The sequence below is a fragment of the Pimephales promelas genome, chromosome 3 (genome assembly GCF_988280905.1).
Source record: "Pimephales promelas chromosome 3, fPimPro1.hap1.1, whole genome shotgun sequence".
In the NCBI taxonomy this organism is placed as follows: domain Eukaryota; kingdom Metazoa; phylum Chordata; class Actinopteri; order Cypriniformes; family Leuciscidae; genus Pimephales; species Pimephales promelas.
The window spans coordinates 21,252,914-21,265,722 of record NC_142771.1 but is presented as its reverse complement, the minus strand read 5'-3'; the positions used below and the strand labels follow the sequence as shown (position 1 = coordinate 21,265,722).

The following is a 12,809-nucleotide window of genomic DNA, read 5'->3' as shown; positions in this document are numbered from 1 at the left end:
GACCTACAGTGGTGAAAAAATTACATATTGTTGCTTTAAATTGATTTAAGCCATGCCTGCTCTTACATGAACATCTTAAGGAATTTTCACAAACCTCTTAAACAATATCTTGTTCAAAAATACACTCAATCCTTTTCCCATCTGGATTTAGAAGATGGTGTATCCTCTCCATGAAAATCAATGAGATTGATATGACATAAGTCCTTGGGCCCTTTTTTTCTTTTCCCTTTCATCCTTTTTTATAATGTTAGCTGTTTGAACAGAAAGAAAAGTGCAATAAATTACCACCTTGTTGTGTAGGAATATAATGCTGCACCTGTAAAACCTTAAAAAGGAATATTTTCTTCAATTTTTTCTTCAAATCACCAAACAAATGAAGGTCTTTGTGTTATTCCATCTATACGTGCATCCAAAAGATCAGGATTATAGTGAAATTTACTGTTGTTATACTGTATATTGGTAATAACCATTTGCATTTTTCCTGATCTTCACCTCAATCTTTATGTGAATCTGACAAAGATATTGCTGATCTACTTCAGTTCTGTCATGTTTATGGACTTCTAGATTCTATTTTATTTGCCTTAGTTCCTGTTTCTCTGCTCCATGTAGTTTTGGTTTCCTTGGTTACTGGTTATCTCATCGTTTCTTTGTATAGTTGCATATAATTATCATCTGTCAGTCATTGTTTGTCTAAGTTGTAATTAGGGATGCACCGATCCACATTTTTTCACTTCCGATCCGATCCCGATACCTGACTTTGGATATCGGCCGATACCGATACTTTTCCGATACCAGACCTGTGTTTGCTTTAACATTATTTATCATTATTGTTGATTTTATATGATGCTGAAATAAACACCTCTCTACAAGCAAGGATGATACGTACGTATGTAGCCTATGTCAATATATATATATATATATATATATATATATATATATATATATATAATAGATATATTAAACAATAGATAGACAATTAAACAAAGATATACGCATTATACAGGCCTATACAGTGCTTTAATTTCAGGAAGGTCTACTAACATTATTCAGGTATATCGTCTAAAAAGAATTATAATAAACTAATCAAAAGTAAAATAGCACTGCAAAGTTTATCATAGATAGATTTATGCTTATTAAAGCTGAAGTTATTCATTCAAGAGCTGTGAGTGATTTTCTCTTTGCCTTTTGTTGTTTGATTCGCAGTAATGTCGCAATCGTCACATTTATACTGCTGCCCCTTTAAGAACAGGGGCAGCATTTGCACTTCCCAAAAATAAAGTAAAAAATCTGAGATGTAATCCTCTATTGTCAAATGGCAAATGTAATGTCTTAAAGTAAGCTTTTTTTTTTTTTTAAAGAAATCAATATTTTTATTCAGCATGCATACATTTAATTGATCAGAAGTGACTGTAAAGTATATTTAAAATATACTAAAATATAAAATATTTATCTCTGAACTTTATTCATCAAAGACGCAGCACAACCTTTCAACTTTGATAATAATAAGAAGAAATGTTTACGCATCAAATCAATACATTAGAATCATATGTGACACTGAAGATTGGAGTCATGTTGCTGATAAGTCAGCTTTGCATCACAGGAATAAATTACATTTTAAAATATATCCAAATAGAAAACAATTGTCAAAATATTTTACAGTATTACTGTTTTTACTGTATTTTTAATCAAATAAATACAGCCCGGGTAAGCATAACAGACTTTTTTTCAAAAACATAAAAAAAAATCTTGCCAAACTTTTGAACGCTATTAAAATCGTTATTTGCAGATGTCCGCAGAGAAGTAGCACTCCTCAATTTCTGAACAAACTGTTCTTTTAGTAGCGTATTTTAAATGAATGTGCTGATTCAGTTCACAAATACACGCAGAATCATTCGTTCACTCGGTCGCTTCTGCAGTCGCTAACAGATCTCTGGACAGGAAGATTGTTAGGGAAGAACGACTTAAATTCTGTTTTCTTCATCACACAAAGCTGTTGTGTATCTCCAGTAGACTTGGGTTGCATGGACTACTTTATTATGATGCTTTTGTTTTGCATCTTTTTTAAAAGCTCCATTGTACTTGCATGGGGAAAAAAAATATAATCATTTGTATTACAGAAGAAAGGAAGTCGTACATTGAAACGACTGACCTGTCACATTATGTGTTGTTTTTTGATACCCTTTGTCTCTGTTTACAGAATACTTCGCAGATATTTCCTCCGACCACAGGAGGAGCACAGAGAATGTGTGAAGAACTAAATCTCCCTCTTTTGGGCAGAGTACCCCTGGACCCACGAATAGGTACAAGAAGCTTAATCTTTTACAGAGGAAGAGAATGTTTTAAAACAGATTAAATAGTAATGAAATGCTATTCTACATTTGTTCCGCATTAAGTGCTTAGGATATGAGGAAGTTTAACGATTTACACCTTAGCACTGTGGTGCATCCCGTTTCTTGATTTTGTGAGAGTGTTTCCTTGTTTTATATTTACAGCGTACAAAAAACTCCCTTCAGTGGTTCCGCTTAAACGCGAGGAAAAGTCAGCAGCCAGCAGTTTCTAGTTCACAAATTGTACTTCTGTATTTTTCTTTTCAAGGGAAAAGCTGTGACGAGGGAAAGTCTTTCCTAACTGAAGTTCCAGAATCTCCTGCGGCAGCGGCCTATCAGAGCATAGTCCAGAGTGAGTCATCCAAAACGCCAGCAAACCTTTCTTTACTTACCTGTCCTACACATAAAGCGAGGAACTGACATAACTAACCATTCTGGTAATTCTGCTTTAGTGTGTTACCTAACAGTCCTGATTAATGGTTAAGATGGGTGGCAGTGGCTCAGTGGTTCATGTAGGTTGTCTATAAACCAGAAGGTTGGTGGTTCAATACCAGGTTCCACCTGACCAAGTGTCGAGGTGTCCATGAGCAAGACCGTACACACAAGGAGCTGGATGGCGCCTTGAATGGCTGACACTGCCATCAGTGTATGAATGAGTGAATGTGAGGCAAAATGTAAAAAAAAAAATGTATTTTTTTTAGATAAAATTAATAATGTATATATATATATATATATATATATAAAGAAAATGAAATCTTCAATAGGGCCTAGTCATCTTATATGTGGATAGTACATACATGTCCAATATTATTCCCTTTTGTTTAGGGCTGTGCGGTGGTTAGTGTGACCACCGCGGTGGCCGAATACTACCGGCAGTGGTTTACCAAAACACATTTTTGTGCGCATGAATGCTGTTTTGCGTAGATATTAGGACATGAGTGAAGTACAAAGCTTTGTTTACCTAAGGAATTGCCATTTCCATGAAGTTTCCATAGACATTGCGACATTTGGATTCCGACGATTTGGATTCCTTTTGGTGCCGAAAGAGTGAGGTAGGCTACGGGAGTCCATAAATTAGAATTAAGCCATACAGGGGTTGGACAATGAAACTGAAACACTGTTTCAATGTTGGAGGTTTCACATCTATATGCCTGGCGGCCAATCTTCAGAGTGAAGCACGGGTGGATCAGTGATGGTTTGAGCTCCAATATCATGACAATCCTGATTGTATTTGATGGACACGACACTGCCGAGGACTACCAAACCCTTCTGGAGGATCATGAGCACCTGATGCTCAAACCGTGTATCAGCATGATCATGCACCAACACACACAGCAAGACTTGTGACAGAAGGGTTTGATGAAGATGAAAGTGACGTTGAACATCTCCCATGGTCTGCACAGTCACCAGATCTGAATATTATTGAGGTGTTTTGGGGGAGCGAGTCCACCAGCATCATATAGTGACCTGGACACTGTTCTGGAAGAGGAATATAATCCCTCTGGTCACTGTGAAGGACTTCTATCTGTCAATTGGTGCTGTATTTGGATGCAAAATGATGCCCTCACCATTCTAACAAATTATTGTGTTGTGAAACCAGGTGTTTCAGTTTCATTGTCCAACCCCTGTATGTCGGCTTTGTATTCTATTTGCGATTTTCCACGAATTTCACAATATTCCATGAGTTATTCCTCTGGACATGGAATCTCTTGTTTCTTTTGCAAAATCCTCACTCACGTCCTTTCATTGGGGATTATAAATGTTTCTTCGTCCGTTCACTTTTAATGCCTATATTCTTATCTTTTACTGTGCCAGAGGAGAAAAACACAACAGACAAAACAAACAACAGAACACATTAAGTTATTGCCATTTTATTTTATTCGGCAAATGACAGTCAACACAACAATTGATTTGTTGATTACATAACTGGTCACACTGTGCACTAACACAGAAATATATTGTCTTGTAGGTCTTTATCTCGTGGAAAAAAATATTTTTTATACTGTTTGTACTGTTTGTATTAGACAAGGTAAGGTACTTCAAGTTTATTTGTACAGTGCATTTCACGCGCGCCTGTAATTCAGTTTCACTTTCTCTGGCAGTGTTGCGTCAAATAGCCTATAATTGTCACCATTATGTTCAGTTATATCCAGTTCATGGACTTTTAGTTTATTTATTTTCATTCATCACATGTGTTTCCACATGTGATAAAACCAGTCAATTGCTTTGGAACATCAGGAAAACATGAAGATATTAAGCCGGGTACACACTGCGAATTTGGCCATCTTAGACAAATCTGATTCTTGGCTAAAATCTGAAGTCTTTGATCGTTAGTTTGATATGAACACCGACAGCCGATTAATGACCATTGCAATAAAGTTGTACCTCCGACGACATTCTGGCAGTGGCAGAAGATTTGACTCGCATTCCTGCAGTGTGACTTCTACGACGACGACCATCAAATTGTTTTCTTTTTTTCAAGACAAGCCATGATCAAAATAAACGTTAGAGATTTCTTTGTAGCCACCATTTAAATTCAGCTCACATCACCGAACGCATCATCATTTGATGCATTTTTAAGGTCTTGACTGTCGTGCAGACTGACATATTAATGACACCTGAGATCTTACAATGTGATATGGCGTACAGCGAGGACAATGTTTGTACAGTCTGACAAGCAACAATCGTAAAGGACTTTTATAAATCGCACAGTGTTAATGCGTGTTTGAATCACATCAAAAGCATGGTTTTTGCATTGTGCATTTCAGCATTAATTTCTACATAACCTGTATACCCGTTGGTGGTTGGCCCTCGAATGAATTGCAACAATCACAGCTCTACTTTTGTTGTGCTTTTCTAAAACAAACATTTCTGAAAGTGTCATTTTCAACACCATATATTCCTAACAGTCAACACTTTTTTGTGTTGGAACCCTGGGTTAATAAGAATAATAACAACAACAACAAAAACTTGGGGGAGGACAAATGTATAGTTAATGTTCCAACTCTATACTGAAAGGTGTTAAATTTGGGTTCTTAGTCCATGGTAGAGACTGTGGGAGAAAGCACACTATAGTTTCCAATATGTGGGAGGGAAGAGTTACAAGGAAGATTACAATGACATCATTCAGGAGGAAAAAGTAATTTGTTCTACGCCTCCACAAAGTCTGGCCGTAACGGCCTTACATCTTCCACCCACTTGGTCCAGAATTTAATGAACACACTTTTCTACAGACCGAGGGAAAAAATCATTCTTTCCATAACATAGATATCATGGGGGGTATTGATATTGATATCTCCCAATCAATGCCTTGTGAGATACATATAATCAATGCCAAATAGATATAGTCTGGAAATCCACATTTCCTGGAAAAATGCAAGGGAAAGGTAGTGTTAAGTAAACTTTCCAATGCTTTATGAAGCTCTGCCCAGCAAGGTTTTATTGCTGGGCACTCCCAGAATATGTGCCAGTGATTGGCTTCCCGAATCCCACACTGTCTCCATCATTTGTTGTGTCTGCCCTCAATATTTATTTTCTGTTTCGGTTTAATGAAAAATCGGATAAGACACTTCCACCCGAAATTCCCGCCAGATATGCGATTGGTGCATTTCCAAGAGATTTAAACATCTCAAGCCACTCCTCCTTTGATATTAAAAAACCTTCTTTTTCCCATTTTTCTTCCAATATATTCTGTGGAGTGATGTTTTTTTATTCTGAGGCCTTTATAAAATCTGGATACGACACCCTTGATTAAATAGTTTTGGTAGATACCCATGAATATCCTCAATATTGGATCATCAAACAAAGTCTGTTTTATTTTTAATGTTATGTTCAAATTGATTATGAATTTGAAGATATCATGTAAAGCGACCTTGAGCTTTGGAAAGGCGTTATATAAATAAAACTTCTTCTTCTTATATCTATAAAAATCAAATGTCTCGAGACAATTTTCTTTCGTCAATAAGCTTTCAAAATCTTTTAAGTGTCCGTTTTCTGTAAGGCAAGAGAATGTTGTTCTTCCTTTTGTGACCCAAGACTTCTATGATGATCCATTCTATTAGGTTTGAATTCAGGATCGTAGGCACACCATTGAATTATTTGTAGTTTATGGTCCTGTTTATATTCTTCTCTTATCATATTCCATTTTTTTAACTGGACTTTAATCCATGGGTTTTGCACCTTATCTATAAATCTACCCAAATATTTATGTGTTAATATTGCCTGAATTGGGGGATCATTTATTATTGAAAGTTCAATATCCTTCCACCTAGCATGATATTTTGGATTGCATATGTTAATTAAAGGTTTACTTTGGGCTGCATAAAAATAATCCCTAAAATGGGGCAATGCCATACCTCCTTCCTTTGAGAGCTATGATGTTTTGAATTTAATCCTGGGTTTTTCCCCTACCAAATATATCTGGAAATTATCTTATTTAATTTGGACCAGTTAACCCCTCCATGTTTTGAAGAAATTTCTACAGAGAGTGCTTGAAATAAATAAGGATAAAGTGGAAGGATTTTTATCTTTAGGCCAAGAAAAGAGATGGAGTTCCATCTGTGAATGTCACTTAATTTTTGTTAAGAGTGGATCAAAATTTAGCTCTGCCAGTGTTCTTTTGTTAAATATATCCCTAAATAATTCAATGATTTCTGATCCCAATTAAGGTGGAGTTTCTCTCTAATGTGTTTTGGAGGTGTGTAATTACAAGTCCAGTCATACATTTTTTGCATGTTTAGCTTGTATCCTGCATATCTGCCAAATTTCTCTAGAATGTTCATTAGTTCGGGAAATGAGTTAGTGGGTTTACTTAAAGGGATACTTCAGGATTTAGGATTAAGCTTTGTATTAGTAAAAATCTTGTAGTATTTTGAAATTACCTTGCTTTCCACCCCCATATCCCCCTGAGACGAGAGATTTATGTATTTTTTTGTCTGGAAAAAATCCTCCGATGTCGCAAGATACGAAACCGATGCATCTCACAGGTGTCGCTCATTGGTAATCACACCACCGGTCTCGCACCGTTCTCCCGCAGCCCTAGTCTCGTCCTGCTCGCCACAGTAAACATAATGAATGGCGACTGTAGAACGCAAAAGCCGAATCCCAGACATTTTGGGCGATCTCGAAACACATTTTCTTGCAGAATCATCACGGAGACTCACTAGTAGCCTTGTTGTTGTTGTTTAACTACTGCGCTCTGTTACCGGTAGGTGTGGCCTCCTAGGGCAGTGAAGCATGGGAGTTGTTGTTTTTCATCCACATAAGCCAAAAATACATTTTCTGGCTTTTCTCAGTCTAAAAAGCCCAAAATTAAAAAAAATAATTTTACATTTCTTCTACTTAATGACCCATTTTAAATACACATTCATCTTTCCAGAGGTGAAGTATCCCTTTAAATCGAAATATCATCAGCGTATAGTGTGCTAATTTGTGGTCTTCTCCATTTATGTGAATACCTTTTGATATTTTCATTATTCCTTATCCACACACAGTGCAAGAGGTTCAATATAAAGCGCAAAGAGTAGTGGTGAAATTGGACACCCCTGTCTTGATTCATGTTCTAATGGTGTCTGAAAGATACCCATTTATTTTTACTTAGGCTGATGGTTTATTATACAGTGTATAGATGCCCATATTTTTTGTGCATGACAAATATTTCAAGAAGCTTATAAAAAAATATTTCAAGAACCTTATATAAAAAAATAGCTTCTCAGCATCTAAGCTTAAACAAAGGGCTTCAAGTTTGTTTTGTTGGATGTGATTTAATATGTGCAGTGACAGTCTAATGTTATGAGTTTGTCTTTGAGAAATAAACCTGAGGGAGAATTTTTTCCAGTCTTTTGGCAAGGATGGCTGTGTATAATTTGTAAATAACATTCAGAAATGAAATTGATCTAAATGAACTGCATTCTAAATGATCCTTTCCCTCTCTTGGGATAACTGAGATCACTGCCTCACTCCATGATAGAGGCATTTTGGCCTTTGTTAAAGCTTTGTTATTGCAAGCCCTTTGTTATTGTTATTGCAAGCCCGAAGAAGGCTTGGTGTTAACACAGCCTGATACAACTCAGACTGAAAGCCATCGGGGCCAGGAGACTTATTTAACTTGAGCTTGTAGATGACACTATTTAGCTCTGTCTCAGTTATTGCATTTGTTAATGTTTTTAAACTGGTAAATTGAGAGAATCAAGGTATTTTCCAATTTTTTGCTCATCCTCTTGGTGTGGTTGTGTGTACAGTAACTTGTTTAGTTGACTTGGAACCTGATTACTAGTATTTCTGTTTTGTAAATACCATCTTTCTTTTGATTTCTTGTGAATACAGTATATTTATTTTGTTTCTAATTTTCTTTATTTTAGTCATCAGATTTGGTTTTTGTTCTTTTTTGTGTTGTGTCTCAAGTCTTGTAGTTTATTATTGAGATTCATTAGTCTTAATTGCTTAATTTCTTTTCATATTAAGCACAAAAGGGATATAACTCTCCCCCTAATGACTGCTTTTAAGGTATCCCATACTATAGCCGAGTTAACTTCCCCATTATTATTTTCTTCAAGAAACATTTTTATGTCTTCCTTCATTTGGGTTTGAAATTGTGGGTTATTTAGAATGATTGTATTAAGGATACTTATGTTTTTTGTTCTTCCTGGGTTATCACTAATATGTATAGAACAAGACAGAGGTACATTTACGTTTATTCATTTAGCTGACGCTTTTATCCAAAGCGACTTACAATTGCTATATATAGGTCAGAGGTTACGCCTCTGGAGCATCTAGGGGGTTAAAGGGTTAGTTCACCCAAAAATGAAAATTAAGTCATTAATTACTCACCCCCATGCTGTACCAACCACGTAAGACCTTCGTTCGTCTTCGGAACACAAATGAAGATATTTTTGATTAAATTTGAGAGCTGTATAACTACCACATTGGATGCCTAAGGGACTGGCTCTTGACGGCCCAGAAAGTCAATGAAGAAAATGTTTAAATATCCCAAGTGACTACCGTGGCTCAAATATATGTTTATCAAGCGACGCGAATACTTTTTGTGCGAAAAAACAAACAAAAATAACGAGTTTATTCGACTATTCCTTTTCTTCCTTGTTTGCCTGAAACGAGACTTCCTTAGATTTCCACGACGCATGCACGAGAATTGCGATCTGCTTTACACTACTTCAGATCGCAATTCTCGCGCATGCGTCGTGGAAATCTAAGGAAATCTCGTTTCTGGCCTACAAGGAAGAAAAGAAATAGTCAAATAAACTCATTATTTTTGTTTGTTTTTTCGCAAAAAAAGTATTTGCGTCGCTTGATAAACATATAGTTGAGCCACGGTAGTCACTTGGGATATTTAAACATTTTCTTCATTGACTTTCTGCATGCAGGTCCAATATCACATCTTAGAATTCTATTGCGATCTCTCTTTAATAGTCTATCCTTGAATACGTCTTGAGGGCATGAATAAAAAGTATAATCGCATCCGGATGGGTAAACATCTCTCCATAGATCTAGTATGCCCAACTCTGTCATTAGGACACTAATTTTCCTATGTAATGATGTGGCGGCCGTGTTTTTTGATCAATCTAATTTTGGGTTGAGACGAATGTTCCAGTCCCTGTAATAATACACCCTTGAAAATCCCATTCTCTTTAACTTTTTATGTTCTGCTTTCATGTGTCTCTTGTAAGACCACAATCTGTGCATTTTCCTTTTTCATTTTTGATAGTTTTTGACTTCTCCTAGCTGGGTTCAAAATTCCATTCACATTAAATATAATAACTTTAAGGATATGCTTTTGTTTAAGGATATAATTTTTTTTTATACGTTGATTAATACAATCATAACCTCTCCCGATGTGTCTCTACTGATGTTAAATTTACACAATAAGAGTACCTCTCCCAAATAATTGACAATAAACAAAAAAAAAAAACTGGACCAGGAGTGTTTCTAGAATGTTGCTGAATCCTTGTCATTAAAAATGTGCCCCAAAGAGCCATTAAAGGGTTAGTTCACCCAAAAATGAAAATTAAGTCATTAATTACTCACCCCCATGCTGTTCCAACCCCGTAAGACCTTCGTTCATCTTCGGAACACAAATAAAGATATTTTTGATTGAATCTGAGAGCTGGATCAGTCCTACATAGACTGCCTAAGGGACTGGCTCTTGACGGCCCATAAAGTCATTAAAGAAAAGTTTTAAATATTTCATGTGCCTACAGCGGCTCAATTATATGTTTTTCAAGCGACGAGACTACTTTTTGTGCGAAAAAAAAACATAAATAACAACTTTATTCGACTATTCCATTACTTCCTTATGGGCGCATGCGCGAGAACTGAGACAAGGACGTTCTTCTCCTTCGACTACTTCTTGTTACCGGCTGCTCACCGCTTAGGAGTTTTACCGCCACCTACCGTATAAAATGATGATTCATATATAAGGCGCTCCGGATTATAAGGCACACTGTCATTTTTTGAGAAGATTAAAGGCTTTTAAGTGCACCTTATAGTGCGGAAAATACGCTAATTGAAAAGCGTATGTACAGCGCGTAGCTTCCTCTGCTTGTAAACAGAAAGTTTTGCGCTTCCAGCTATATCAGCACATCATCTTATACGGCAGGTGGCGGTAATACTCCTAAGCGGAGCAGCCGGTAACAAAAAGTAGTCGAAGGAGAAGAACGTCCTCGTCTCAGTTCTCGCGCATGCGCCCATAAGGAAGTAATGGAATAGTCGAATAAAGTCGTTATTTATGTTTTTTTCGCACAAAAAGTAGTCTCGTCGCTTGATAAACTTATAATTGAGCCGCTGTAGGCACATGGAATATTTAAACATTTTCTTTAATGACTTTATGGGCCGTCAAGAGCCAGTCCCTTAGGCAGTCTATGTAGGACTGATACAGCTCTCAGATTCAATCAAAAATATCTTTATTTGTGTTCCGAAGATGAACGAAGGTCTTACGGGGTTGGAACAGCATGGGGGTGAGTAATTAATGACTTAATTTTCATTTTTGGGTGAACTAACCCTTTAATATTAGAAAGGTGTATCTATTAGAATGACCTATGAGAGTATGTTTTGCATAATGTTAGAGATCACTTGTTGAAATAGACAATATGCTCTGTTAAAAAAAATGGGTCTCAAGGAAATAGTTTAGATTCTGAGAATGCACTCCCTCTCACCCCTTTTTTATTTTTTTAAAGAAGCAGATTACAGAAGTGTGTATTCCGTAGAATCCGGATATCTTGCTATTTTGACCTAATGTTTAGTAAGTTTGCTGTTGTTACGTGCCTGGCCTTCATTTGTGCTGAGAGTAACACATTTTGTTTTCTTTCACAGAAATCCGAGATTACTGTTCTTCCCATTCCGCAGCAGATGATCCTTGTTGAAACGGAGAACGTCCAGCCAGGTCTTTATAGGCAGCTGGGATATCCTATGAATTCAGACAGTAGTGTGATTGGCCAGTCATAAAACAAAAGTCATTATTGTTTGGCCAGTCATAAAAGAATGATTATCTGCACAATACTAAATTAATTTTACAGGAAAATAAAGCCTTTTAAGACTGATAACCAGTTTTCTTCAAATCTCAGATTTCGAAAAATATTTTTTTGAGAAGGGAGATTTGAAATATAGTTTTGTAATTTCTAAAATAATGTATCTAAAAAAAATTCCTGTTTAAAATGGATTTAAATGTAGAGCTCAACGACGCATGTCACGCGGAGCTGTACGTGAATCCAAGTTTGCAAAGTGCCAATGATGAAAATGAAACAGAAATATAATTATTACTATAATTAAATGGACATGTTTCAGCAGACCAGGAAGAGTTATGATGCTTTATTATCAGAAAACATTTTTTCTGTCATTATGTTTAGTTTGGGTTTGAATGCTTTGTAAAAAAAAATTGATAATAAATTCTTTAAGACATCTGATCTTTACTAAAGCTCTTATTTGTTTAATTTTTTTTTTTTAAATGAAAAAACATATGCAATAGCACCTTTTATAGTACACTCACCATTAAACCTTTTTTGATTGTTCTGTGTTATATATCATAACATGTCTGATATACTTCAGAGCATTTATTGTTCTTCATGTATTATTCATAGTGCTACCGTAAGTACTTTATTCAAATCAAGATTTTAGGGAATTTCCATTTTCAAGGTGGTGTCTGTTAGAGCAATGCTTGTTTTCTTATGAGTCACTGTAAAGTATTAAGTGGTCTTTGTGTTTGGGCTGCATCCAAAAGCCAATTGATTTCCTTTTATTCACAAAACCGTGAATGAGAGAGACCAGAAATGCAGGCTCATGCTAATTTCGCTGCATTTCAAAGTTTGGTCAATTCTGCCTTGCAAATTTGTTTTTGATTGAAGTAAGACGTATGCCTAATAGAAGATTGATATGTCCCGCCGTGACCACTTACCTGATTTTAAAAGAACACAAACTTTAAATCTGTAGGATTGTGGAGTAGATTGTATATTTTTACATTTTGGATGTATGATG

The 12,809-nt window shown here is 36.0% G+C and overlaps 1 protein-coding gene across 1 annotated transcript in view; it reads left to right on the top strand.

Annotated features, from left to right (window-relative positions):
* nubp1 (nucleotide binding protein 1 (MinD homolog, E. coli)) overlaps positions 1–12,241 on the top strand; it is a 29,131-nt gene extending 16,890 nt beyond the window's left edge. Inside the window, exons 9-11 of the mRNA XM_039686811.2 lie at positions 2,198–2,300; positions 2,596–2,679; positions 11,652–12,241. Of these exons, the coding sequence (XP_039542745.2) occupies positions 2,198–2,300; positions 2,596–2,679; positions 11,652–11,701 (237 nt within the window). The 3' untranslated portion in view covers positions 11,702–12,241. The remainder of the gene's footprint in view (positions 1–2,197; positions 2,301–2,595; positions 2,680–11,651) is intronic.
* The last annotated feature ends 568 nt before the right edge of the window (positions 12,242–12,809 follow it).